Genomic DNA, 11501 nt, shown 5'->3' on the forward strand with positions numbered 1-11501 from the left:
CAAAATTTAATTATGCTTTCAAAAATTAAAGTTTAGATTTAGTGAAGTTATGTTTATGAAAAAATGTGGTATCCATCAATTTTAATTTGTATTTTTATTTTTTTGTTTCACAAATACTTTTAATATTTGAAAAGAAAAGTAATCTTGGAAAAACATTGCTGACAAAATTAAGAAATTTTACATGAACACATTTTTAATGCAAACATATTAAAATTTTAATAGTTTGAATATGACTGTTTTAGTCCTTAAATATATTTTAAAATCTTAGTAAATCTTAGTAATAACAACATAATTAATGGTTTTTGCTGAAAAGAAGAAAAATTAATTTCTTGGGATAACTGAAAAGGTTGATGAATTATGTATATCTTTATTACTCATTCCATGGTCTCCTCAACAGAGCATTCAGACATTTGCAATACAAATTAAATTTAGTCATCTTCGACATTTTACTTTCTGTCAAATGGCTTGATACATATTTGAAATTTTTATTCCTTTGAAGGATATTTGTGAAAGTATGAGGATAGAACACATTTTATTTAATAGCTTGTTAGTTTGATGTTTAACTTGGACATAGTCAACTGAAGGCTTCCATTTGCCCTCTTGCCCCAGGGTGCGCATCCAGAACTTATCCATGGTTCCCAGCCTCGATTTTCCAGTTCTTTGAATGGACAGGAATTGCTCAGGGTTTCTGTCTGCCATGGCTGCAGGGCTGGGAGTGGCAAGGCTCCTCAGTCTCCCTCTGAGTTGACACCATCTCTGCCAAGAACTAACTGCAGAGAGGTGGAATTTCTAGCTTGTGGCTCTGAGATGTGAAAGTCTAACCCGTGATCAATGCCCCAACTCTACAGAGATGAGTTTATTTGGCGCATCGGCAGCACCTGTAAAATTTGGACTATGAATGGTACTACATAAAGTGGAGCCCCAGAATGCTCTTCTCCTGAAGCTCTATCCCCACCATACTTCTGCTGGCTTCCTACCCCAGGATGCCATGTGCTGAGAAGGAAAGTAAGAGGTGGGGCACAGGGCAGCACTGCTGCTGAGAACACCTTGTTGCTCTCTGTCAGGCCTGCCATTTTGTTTCCAACATACAGTGGTCACCAGTGACAAACCTTTCTCTCTTGGCTTCTTTTTGCTATAGTGGACAGAGAAGTTTCTCAAACTTCCTTGGCGACTAATGACATTGAAATGCTGTGGCCTAATGAAGAAGTGACAGGTTGTCAGGTTGTGATGGAGAAAATAACTCCCAACCTGTTAGATGTGCAGAGCTCATGGTCTCACAACATCGAGGAATGAAGCAAACCAAAGGATGAGGTTAGGAGAGTTTTATTTGAAATAAGAAAAAGAATAGCTCCTGGATTTTCAGGAGGGGTTCCAAGTGGGTAGCCATTGAGGCTCTTTGTCAAGAGTACTTCATACAGCAAAATCACAACATAGGTGCAATGTGGGTCAAACTACAATCAACCTATAGGATTGCTTAGCTAATATTGATCCAGTAGGAAAATGAGTCATGTAGCAAGGGTACATGGAAAGAATAAGGGCATTTTTGGAAAGAGATAGGAGTATAGGTCCAGATGTTCTGGTCACCCACCTATGTGCCTGAGGCTTATTTGAGCTCACTGGACCAAGTGGTGCCAGTTAGAGTATAATCCTCGAGTTGCTGTTTATCTCTAGGGAAGCTTGTAGGCACGTGGTTATCACATCTCCATCTTGAGGCCTGACTCTCTTCAGATGCTCCTCCAGCCACAATTTTGATGTGCTTTCATTTTCTGCACTGACTCCCTCAAGGGCCCATTTCTTCTCTTGACTGCCCATTAATTTTTATCTAACTTAGCTGCCCACAGAAGGCTTTTTTTTTGGTACCAGAAATTGAACTCAGGGCCTCGAGCTTGCCAGGTAGATGCTGTGCCACTGAACTACATCCCTGGCTCTTAGCTGTCTATAATAAGATCACCATTCCAAAGAGAGTTAGTCTTATGCTAACTACAATAGGTAGATCCCATTTGGTGGCAAGTGACAGAAATCCAGTTCAAAATTGTTGATGCAAGAAGTAACGTTTATTGAGTTTTGAGAAAGAGTAGCGTCGTGAAAAGGTTGGATTCTGGGACTGGTCTCAGGCACAGACTGCTCCTGTTGTGCCCAGATTGTGAAGTCCCAAAGACCACCAGGAGGCCATTTCCGATGTAAGCACACGAGGGTCATTTATTCAAGCTCAAGCAGGGACTCTCAATTGTCACCGACACAACGGATCAAGATTGAGAGCCCCGAGTTCCAAATTAGCAGGGTTTTTATTGAGAATACAGCAAGCTTTGGCCATTAGCAGCCATATGATTGGTTAACACCTAGCAAATATGAAGTGTAGAATTCTGATTGGCTAGGCTCATTGGGGGTTGAAGGGGATTACGTATAGGTTTTTACAAGTAGAATGGGGACAAAGGTTAGTGGTCTGCTGTCACTTACTGATGGTCAGCAGACATCCTGACTAATGGTCACGACCACCCTGTGTGGACAGTCAGCACGTTAACAGATTGTCCTATAGATAGTGGGCCCAGGACATTTGTTTCTAGGGCAAACAGATGGCTGAGTAATAAACTTAGGAATCCCAAGTTGTGGATTATGTCCTTTGTCCCAGTTCAAGCACAAATTTGAGAGAACAAAGGAGACTGCTCCTAAATGGAGTCATTCTGGTCCTACACTCTTTCTCATGGAGGCCTCACACGTGAGCTGTATCTACACAAATTTAAACTGCTGCCTCTGGCCTGCACCTAAGAGCTTCCTGTGAGAAGGTGGGCTGTCTCACAGAGATCTAGTTCAAAATATAGCACTGGGGCAGAGATATCCCCTGTTGCCTGAGGGCAGGATCCTGTAACCAGCAGCCCTGACCAAAACTCGGTGGGGGAAATTCGGCAAAGGTCATCTTATTCCCAGAAAGGAAGGGCGTTGGCAGTCTGAACTCTGTAATTTCAAGGAGTCTCCCTCATACTTGTCACCTCATCTTCCAAACCCATATGCCATTTCTCCCTGAAGCTTGGCCAGTTTCTGTGCTTCAAACCATTGTATTAGAGCGATGATGTCACAAAACCAGGGTTCCAGAAGGCTGGGGTAGCCTAGCACTCCATCCCTCTTTAGAATAAGAAGAGCCTTTAGTTGGGCACAGCTGGAGTGAGTGGTGAGTAGGGGGAGGTTCCTGCCCCAGGCCGCTTTGTTCTACAGATCTTCACAGAAAGCCCTGGGCTGACTGAGACCTGGGGCCAGAGAGAGATGTGAGAAAGGTGAGCTTCTGAGGAGCCTGGGGATGCAGGCACCAAGGCTATTGTCTTTCTCCAGAGGATCCCCAGAGGGGCCTTAAATGTGCAGACTTGGAGCTCCTGGCCTCCCAAGGCTCAGAGACACAAGCTCTGAGAGAGCCTGCTGAGGTAAAGTGGTGGAAGGGGTTTGTGAGACACACACTAAACAGTCATTTATTGTGGCCTGAAATTCTAAGTGGTTACTTAGTAATTTCATTTGCTAAATCTGGTACCTTTAGGGTGGAGGGTAGTGAGAACACCAAAGAATGTCCCCAAGCTCAGGCTGGAGTGGAGTGAGAAGATGGAAGATCTCAGACAGGAAGCGAGCCCACCATAGAGCCCATCTTATTATGAGCAGCGGCTGGACTCCCCAGGAGCAGGGCGGAGGGGAATCCTGGCCTTTACTCTCAGCAATACCCCTGGTTTAAGGTGAAGGACAGACACTCCTATGACAGAAATAGCCCCGGTCTTTGTTTTCACTCTGTTGACCATTTTGAAGAATCCAGGCCAGTTACCTTGTAGATTTTACCACCAATTTGGCTTTGCTTCCTAGGATTGTTGTGCCCAGATTGTGAAGTCCCAAAGACCACCAGGAGGCCGTTTCCAATGTAAGCACATGAGGGTCGTTTATTCAAGCTTAAGCAGGGACTCTCAATTGTCACCGACACAGCGGATCGAGATTGAGAGCCCTAAGTCCCAAACTAGCAGGGTTTTTATTGAGAATACAACAAGCTTTGGTTATTAGTAGCCAGGTGATTGGTTAATACTTAATACATATGAAGTGTAGGGTTTTGGTTGGCTAGGCTTTGGGGGTCGAAGGGGATTACGTATTGGTTTTTGTAAGGGAGAATGGGGCAAAGATTAACGGCCGATTGTCACATACTGATCGTTAGCAGACCCACTGACTAATGGCCGCATCTATCTTGTGTGGATAGTTAGCTCATTAACTGCTTATCTTATAGATAGTGTGCCTGGAATGCTCTTTCCCCGGGTACACAGGTGGTTGGGTAATAAACTCAGGAATTTCAAGTGGTGAATTCCTAGTTTAAGCACAAATTTGAGAGAACAAAGGAGATGGCTCCAAAATGGAGTCATTTTGGTCCCACAGGATTAGACCCAGGGTATGCATCCTTGGACAGAAGAGTACATAAGAGGTGTGTGTTCTACTTGGGGCATCATATGGAAGCACAGTGTCCCAGTGTACTCACTGATGAAGTTAATTTTGACTGCACGGTCAGAACACTGTCTGGTTTCTCCACTGTATGATTACTGGTTTCCCTGTGCAACAACTAAGAAATCTGTAGGGAGACTCTGAGACCATGTGCATGTCCAGGCCTTCATCCTTCCTGCCTCCTCAAGTTTAGCACCCACTGACAATTCTTGTTTAGACCAATCTATGATGATGGCAAAACGTGAATGGGTACAAGGTTTTGTTTTAGATCATTTGGGTTTATTTTGGGAAAATGTTTTAAAATTCTGTGGTGATAGTTGTACAACTCAGAAAAGATACTAAATACTATTGAATTGTACATTTTATTTTATTGTTTTTGGTTCCAGGGATCAAACTCGGGACCTTGCACTTGCAAGGCAGGTGGCGGCACCACTGAACTAAATCCCTGGCCTCTGAATTGTACATTTTAAATGAACTAATATGGCAGGTGAATTATATATTCTGCCTAATATCTCAATAAAGCTGCTACAAAAATCTCGTTCCAGATTTGGTCAGCTGATATCCTTTTGATGTAGTTCTTATATGGATTTGAGGTGCCCTAGTCTATATTTTGAGCATTTCCTTAATTTCTGGTACAAGAAGATAATCCAGAATTATTTTATGCCCTTTCCTGCTCTAGCTGTAAGGCCGAGGGCCTTACCAAATGCTCCGAGGAGCTGACTATAGTGAAGCACACCCAGGAATCCCAGCGGGGCCTTCAGAATGTAAGACCAAGGGCCTTACCAAATGCTCCAAGGAGCTAACTGCAGCGAAGAACACCCGGGAAGGAACACACTGGACAAGTTGGAAAATAAAACAGACCTTTATTAGTCTGGCCAGACGGCACTCCCAAAGCAAAATAGCTTAGAGAGACAGCTGGCTCAGAGTCCGAGGCTGTTTTTATAGGGGGTTGAGAGGGAAGTTAACATATAGAATTAAAGAAAAGGGGACAAAGGTTAGTGGTCGACTGTCACGCATTGATGGTCAGCAGACATTTGCAGCTTGTTCTAAAAATTGTGGTGCCTGGAACATCAGTTCCGGGCAAACAAGGAGTTGAGTAGTTTACTTTGGGACTTTAGGTCTGTTACAGATTTTAATGTAGTGTCCTAAAACTAACAAGCATCTTTATCTATTAACTCACATTTAATCACAATGGGGCTGGAGAAAAGGAACAAAGGTTATGCAGTCCCACATAGCCAAGGAATTTGTCATATTTCCAGAAGCCTCAGTTCCATATTTTGGGGAATGTGAAACCAAGATGTAAGCATTTATTATTTTACTTAATCATCATGTCATCCCTTTCATGTAGGTATTAGTATATTTCATTTTACAGATGAGGCCCAGCAAGGTTAAAAATGGTGTCTAAAGTCACACAACAGTCCAGCTTTTGAAAGCAGGCAACATGAAGCAATATGAATCCAAAGTCTTGGTTTTTCACCACACACACAAACACACATAAACTCACACACACACACACACACACACACACACACACACACAGAGGAAGGTTATTCCTACACCAAACCACTCTTACGTGGTTTCTGATACATGCTTTTGAGTAGAAGTAAAAAGGTAGAATCTACAATTAGCCCACCAGGAATTCCATGAGGCAGGGTATGCCCTTAGGGAAAGTTGTGTGTTTTGTGTCTGGAGCTGTGGGGTTGGGAATTAGCACTCAATATCCTAACCCTTCTTCTGGAAGCATATGTCCAAATATGCATGTAGAAATGTTGGTGAAGTATGGTTTTCATTGGTTTCCTTTGCCAGCTTCATTCTCCACCCATAACCCAAATGACACTCTCAGCTGATATCTATTACAAGAGCATTTGTGGATGAAACCAGGTGGACCTTGGTTTGTAAATGCTGAAAATAGAAAATATGTGTATGGAAAAAGCTTTCCTTTCCTTTTGTAAATGTTTAAAATTTTCAGTGGTTTCACCGCCTGCTGCGCAAGCACAAGGACCTGAGTTCGATCCCTGGTACCAAAAAAAAAATTTTTCTGTGATAAAACATTCTAAAAGAGCAAATACGAGGAAAAAGACTGAAAAAAGGTGGTGAGCAGTGAGTAAGTGAAAAAAAATTATTTGTCTACCCTTTCCAAATTCCCCAGGCTCTCCAAGAAGGCCAGCAGAAGTCTGTGAGACTAGAGTGGTAGGCCTTGCTGGGGCCCTTATCATCTCTGAGGATGGCCAGGATGTTGCTCATTTCCTTGGCCAGCTGTCTCCTCATTGTAAATCAGGCCTCCATCATCAGACACTGTGATTTGGCCAGAGTTCTGCACCAGGAGCATTTGGACGGGTTTGAGGGCTACTCCCTGAGTGACTGTGAGTGGCACTTCTTTGGCCTCTCCCCTTTTCCTCCTCTCCCATTCATGGCTAGCAGCCATCTTCTTTTCTCTTATCATCTTTCAAAGCCAAGTTCAAAAAGCACCCCCCCCCAAGATGTCTTTCCCAACACTCCTATTCATTTGACAATTATTAACCGAGCACTTGTTATGTACCAAGAACATAATGGTTCTATGGATAGAGATAAAGTTCCTTCTTTCATAGTGTTCACATCCTAGAGGAAAAGAGCAACAATAAATACACACCCACACACATGTACAGGTACTGCTGGTGTAGATAAATGCTTGAAAAAGAATAAAGCAGAGGGAATCACACTATTTTAGAAGGTGAAGTCATATTAAATAGCACTACATGAAAGAAGAAATCCAGGCATCCAAATGCCTGGAGGAAGAACATTTTGGGCAGAGGAACTGTCAGTGCAAAGGCTTCTTCTTCCCGCGTGGTAGAGATTATCCCCCTCTTGCATGGAATTTGGGCACAATTATCTTGTGACATTTTTTTCTTGTATCTTCCACTGTGGCTTTTTAAAGGTGCAAATTGTAATCCTTATACTATAAGCCTTTGAAGGCAACATCTGGGCGTGACCCAGATGAATGTCCCTTGCTGGGCTTTGCATAATTCCTGGCACACAGTAGGTGCTCATTAAGTACAGAAAGCACAGATGAAGGAAGGATTCTGTATTGATGGATGGACCAAAGGATGAGAAGAGAAGCCCATAGGTGTTTATAGCTCTCCAGCCCCACATAGCCCATCAGGCCATGTTCCTTTCCTCTGATTGCTTTTCACCCTTTCTCTACTATTACCTTTCTCACTCAGCTTGGTCCTCCATAAGTCCTGACCTTTCTCTTCCTATTCTAAGGGTTGTGCTTGGCTTTTGTGGAAAGTAACTTCAACATATCAAAGGTAAATGAAAATGTAGATGGCAGCTTTGACTATGGCATCTTCCAGATCAACAGTCACTATTGGTGCAACAATTACCAGAGTCACTCAGAAAACTATTGCCACGTGGACTGTGAAGTTCTGACCAGGGCCCCAGGGTGGGAGAGGTGAGAGAAGAGACAAGGTCTACTCCCAGGACCTCTCTTCCTCTCACAACCAGGGCACATGCAGAGGGACACTTCAGAGAATCAAGGGCTCCTTTATTGAGCAGAGCTTAGCCTGGTGGCCCCCATGCCCAGCCAGGCAAGAATTTCTGCAGATATCTTGGGCCTGAGGTTCAGAAAGGCTCTGAGCAACCAGGAGTAGTAAGGCAGCTACCGAAGCCAATTGGTGGAGAGCATATATATTAAACCCTTTACAATCAGAGCTCATTTTATCCCAGTTTATGTGCCATAGAAATTGTTCGCAATCTCTACTATGTAAACAAGCAAACTGAGACATGGTGCCGAATGCCAAGCAAAAGCTTGAAAACTAAGTTCTAACCACTCAGGAGTACACAGGAGAATGGTCTGACCAAAGTCCAAGGGCAGTATCCTCACCTCAGAGAGGTGATCCAAGAGGATCCAAGAGGTTGACAAGGCCCATGACTCTGCCCTTTACCTCCTCCTTCCTACTCTAACGGGCTCCTTCCCTGAAGAGTCCCCTCACCAGGCAGGACTTTATCTGGGCCTCTGGGGCTGCCTGCTTTGGCATTTCCTCTCCCTAGAAGCATTGCAAACTTTGGGCAAACCATCATCTATCCTAGCTAGGAAGAAAAGTATGGACAGGCCCAAATCTTAGTCTTCTTCCCCTCTTGCTCCTACCCCATTACCCATGATAGCTAGTAACCATTTTGAGTTAGTTATCTCACTGCACCCGGGAGGGAGGCTTTTCCAACCTGGAAAATGCTGAGGCCCTGAGAGGCAGGTCCTGTGCAAGTACTCGTGTTAGCCTCTGTCTTTGGGGTTGTCCTCTGTGATCTCATGGGTGTTCTTTTTCTGTCTTTCAGATGTGCTGAACCCAAACCTTCTTGCAGCCATCAACTGCGCAAAGATGATTGTATCTGGATCGGGGGGATGAGGAACTGGTGAGGGGGATACATTGGGGCCAAGTTAGTTGGCAGAGCTCCAAGAAGCAAGGCATGACAGAGAAAGGGGCAGTAGGAAGGGAATCCTGGGCACTCATTTGTAGCAGTCTAGAAAAATGTGGATGAGCTTTGGACTCAGAGTTAGAAAATCTAGGTTGGTTCTTTCTCTGATAGTGTACTAAATCAAACTCTTTTGGTTGCAGTAATAGAAAGCCATTTGAGCTAGTCAAGGGAAACTTATTCTGAGAGCAGGAGTATCTCATTGAGCCCACTGAGCCAAGTTTCAGAGATGGAACAGAACAGAACCAATGCTGGAAACTGTCAGAAGCTTTCCAGGGCAGGTTTCTGCTTCTGTTGGTGCTTTCTCTGCCTGGAGTCCACAAGACTATAGGAGCCCATGTTTATGAGCAAAGCAACCCTAGGATCTGGCTAGGCTCAGCCCTAGTGACAAGAAGGAGGATCTGATTGGTTCAGCTTGGAGCATGTGTTTCCCCTTAGCCCAATCAGCTATAACATGGTAAGAGTTCAACAATACAAATGGGGCTACAGCAGGGGCCCTTTCCCTGTAAATGACAATACTTTCTATTAAAAGCTCATCAGTTAGGCAGACACCACCAAAGCTTTTGTTCCTCAACAGTGGACATTCGGATGGTCACTCACCTTGTCTGTATACATTTATAAACTGGGGATAGAAATAATACCAGTGGGTGCCTCTACAGGTGACTGTGAACATAGAAGGAGTTGGAAGCTCTGCAGACTCAAAACACCATACAGGAAGGGGCACTGATAACTATTAGGTCTTATCCTTTTGGAAGAGTGTCAGTGGTTACAGCTGGGATTTTTAAAAAGTAACTCTTGTGCTTATAAAACAGTGCTGCCTATCTTTAGAGAGAGAGTGAGAAAGAGAGAGAGAGATGATTTAAAAATGTGAATGCATACTGAATGAGGGAAAAGAGTGAATAACAGGAATGAGGGAAATTTAGAGAAAAACCAGGAGACCCAGTAGAAGACAGTAATGAAGGTGCTTTGGCCATTTCTCTGTAGGGAAGACTCGCCAGGACCTGAGTGAGGTGTGTGAAGAAGCTACCAAGTGGAAATAAGAACCATGTCTTTTTTCCTCCACAGGGTAGAATGGAGGTTGCACTGTGCAGGACGGCCATTCTCCTACTGGATGACAGGATGCCGTCTGGGATAAAGCAGGTTCAGGGCCACTGGGACTCATTCTGGGGCCCCTGTCCTCATTTGGGGATTCTTTACTTCCTCTTGCTTCCACCTGGCATTATTTTCTCTCCTTCTCATTCACAAGTAGAACTGACCAGAGCCACAGGGGATAAATGCCTTTCTTAGGCTTTCTCCTTGAACCCATCCAGGCCCCTGTCCTTGTTCCTGTCATTTCCAAACCTAGAGAACCACAATAAATATCTATTATTTTTATTTATTAAAGCACTCCCTGGGCAAAGAATATTGTAATGTACTCATTATTAATTCCACTTAAATTTGGGTATCCACTATAGTAGACAAGTACTAGGTATTACAAGAAGTAAGACAAAACATAACAATTGCTTTTTATGTGTTCATAATTGAGGCAAACAAGCAGAGACATTCATAAACATTACAATGGATGTAATAGAATCTATGGTCATTGTTTTCAAGCAATATCAAGACCTGAGTAATTTCCCCAAAGATAACAATTTTTGAAGTGAAAGAAAAAGCTTAAAAGGGGCCAATGTACCACCACTCCTAGTGCAGAGGAGGAGCCTTCCAGGTCGATTTGCCACTGCTCCCAGCACAGAGGAGGTGAGCCATGCAGGTGGAGCAGCACCCCGCCTCCCCATCAAAATGAGAAGACATGTAAACAAGTCTTGAAACCAGACTTCCAGATCACCTACAGCAACCCCAAAGGGAAACGAGATGGAACACTCTGATACTCAACTGATAGGGAAAAGTTTTAGATAACTTAGACTGAATATTAAAGTAGTTGTAGAAGCAAAATAAGTAATGTGTTCCTTTAAGTTTTGCTCTTCCTGTAACTCTTGTAGTTTAAGGTGACAGTAATCTAACTCTTTAACTAGTAACTTCATTAACCTAACAAAGTTACAATGGCTGGGTGAATTTACAATGTATATGTGCCTATCTTGTGTCTGTGACTTGTAAATAGGAACTGGAATTGCATTTACACATCAAAGACCACTAGGGATGAGATAATGGCTAAAAAGGATATAAAAAGGGAAATGCTGAACAAAGTGGGGCACAGATATTAACCAGGTCAGTTTCTGGTGGTCCTGCCCACTTGCAGCAAGTAGAAATTTATTATTTTACCCGAATTCTGTGTCTCTGTGTATTTCTTTCTGAGATTTCTGGAACATTTGGTCCCCTGACTGGGAATTGGGAATGAAATAGCCCTTTTGGGCATTGGCCCGAACCCCAGCAGAGGGAGTGGCTCTCCTCAAGAAGAAAAGTGTGCCCCTGGGACTAATTTCCTAGGCTCCCCAGCAGGACACAGAGACCCGCTCACTGGTTGAGGATTGCCCAAACCTGAGATGGAAGACGACAGAAGGAGGGCTGTTGCTCTTGGTGTCTCATCTGTCCCTTTCCTTTGCTGGGTGAGAAACCCCAGGAAACCCTCTAGTTGTTAACTTTTGGTTTCACTTTGTGAA

General features: G+C 43.6%; 1 protein-coding gene across 1 annotated transcript; it reads left to right on the forward strand.

Moving 5' to 3' along the window:
- The first annotated feature begins 3117 nt into the window (after positions 1-3117).
- LOC101715140 (lysozyme-like protein 6) lies at positions 3118-11281 on the forward strand. The gene is given in 7 exon segments (XM_087191630.1): positions 3118-3413; positions 3838-3892; positions 6605-6818; positions 7699-7855; positions 8765-8823; positions 8826-8844; positions 9970-11281. Coding segments are annotated over 5 exon segments (444 nt in total). The 5' UTR covers positions 3118-3413; positions 3838-3892; positions 6605-6679; the 3' UTR covers positions 10040-11281.
- Positions 11282-11501: the final 220 nt, after the last annotated feature.

This window comes from Heterocephalus glaber, unplaced genomic scaffold (assembly GCF_053883595.1).
Source record: "Heterocephalus glaber isolate CG9 unplaced genomic scaffold, H.glaber_assembly_v1.0 deba00001564, whole genome shotgun sequence".
Taxonomy (NCBI): domain Eukaryota; kingdom Metazoa; phylum Chordata; class Mammalia; order Rodentia; family Bathyergidae; genus Heterocephalus; species Heterocephalus glaber.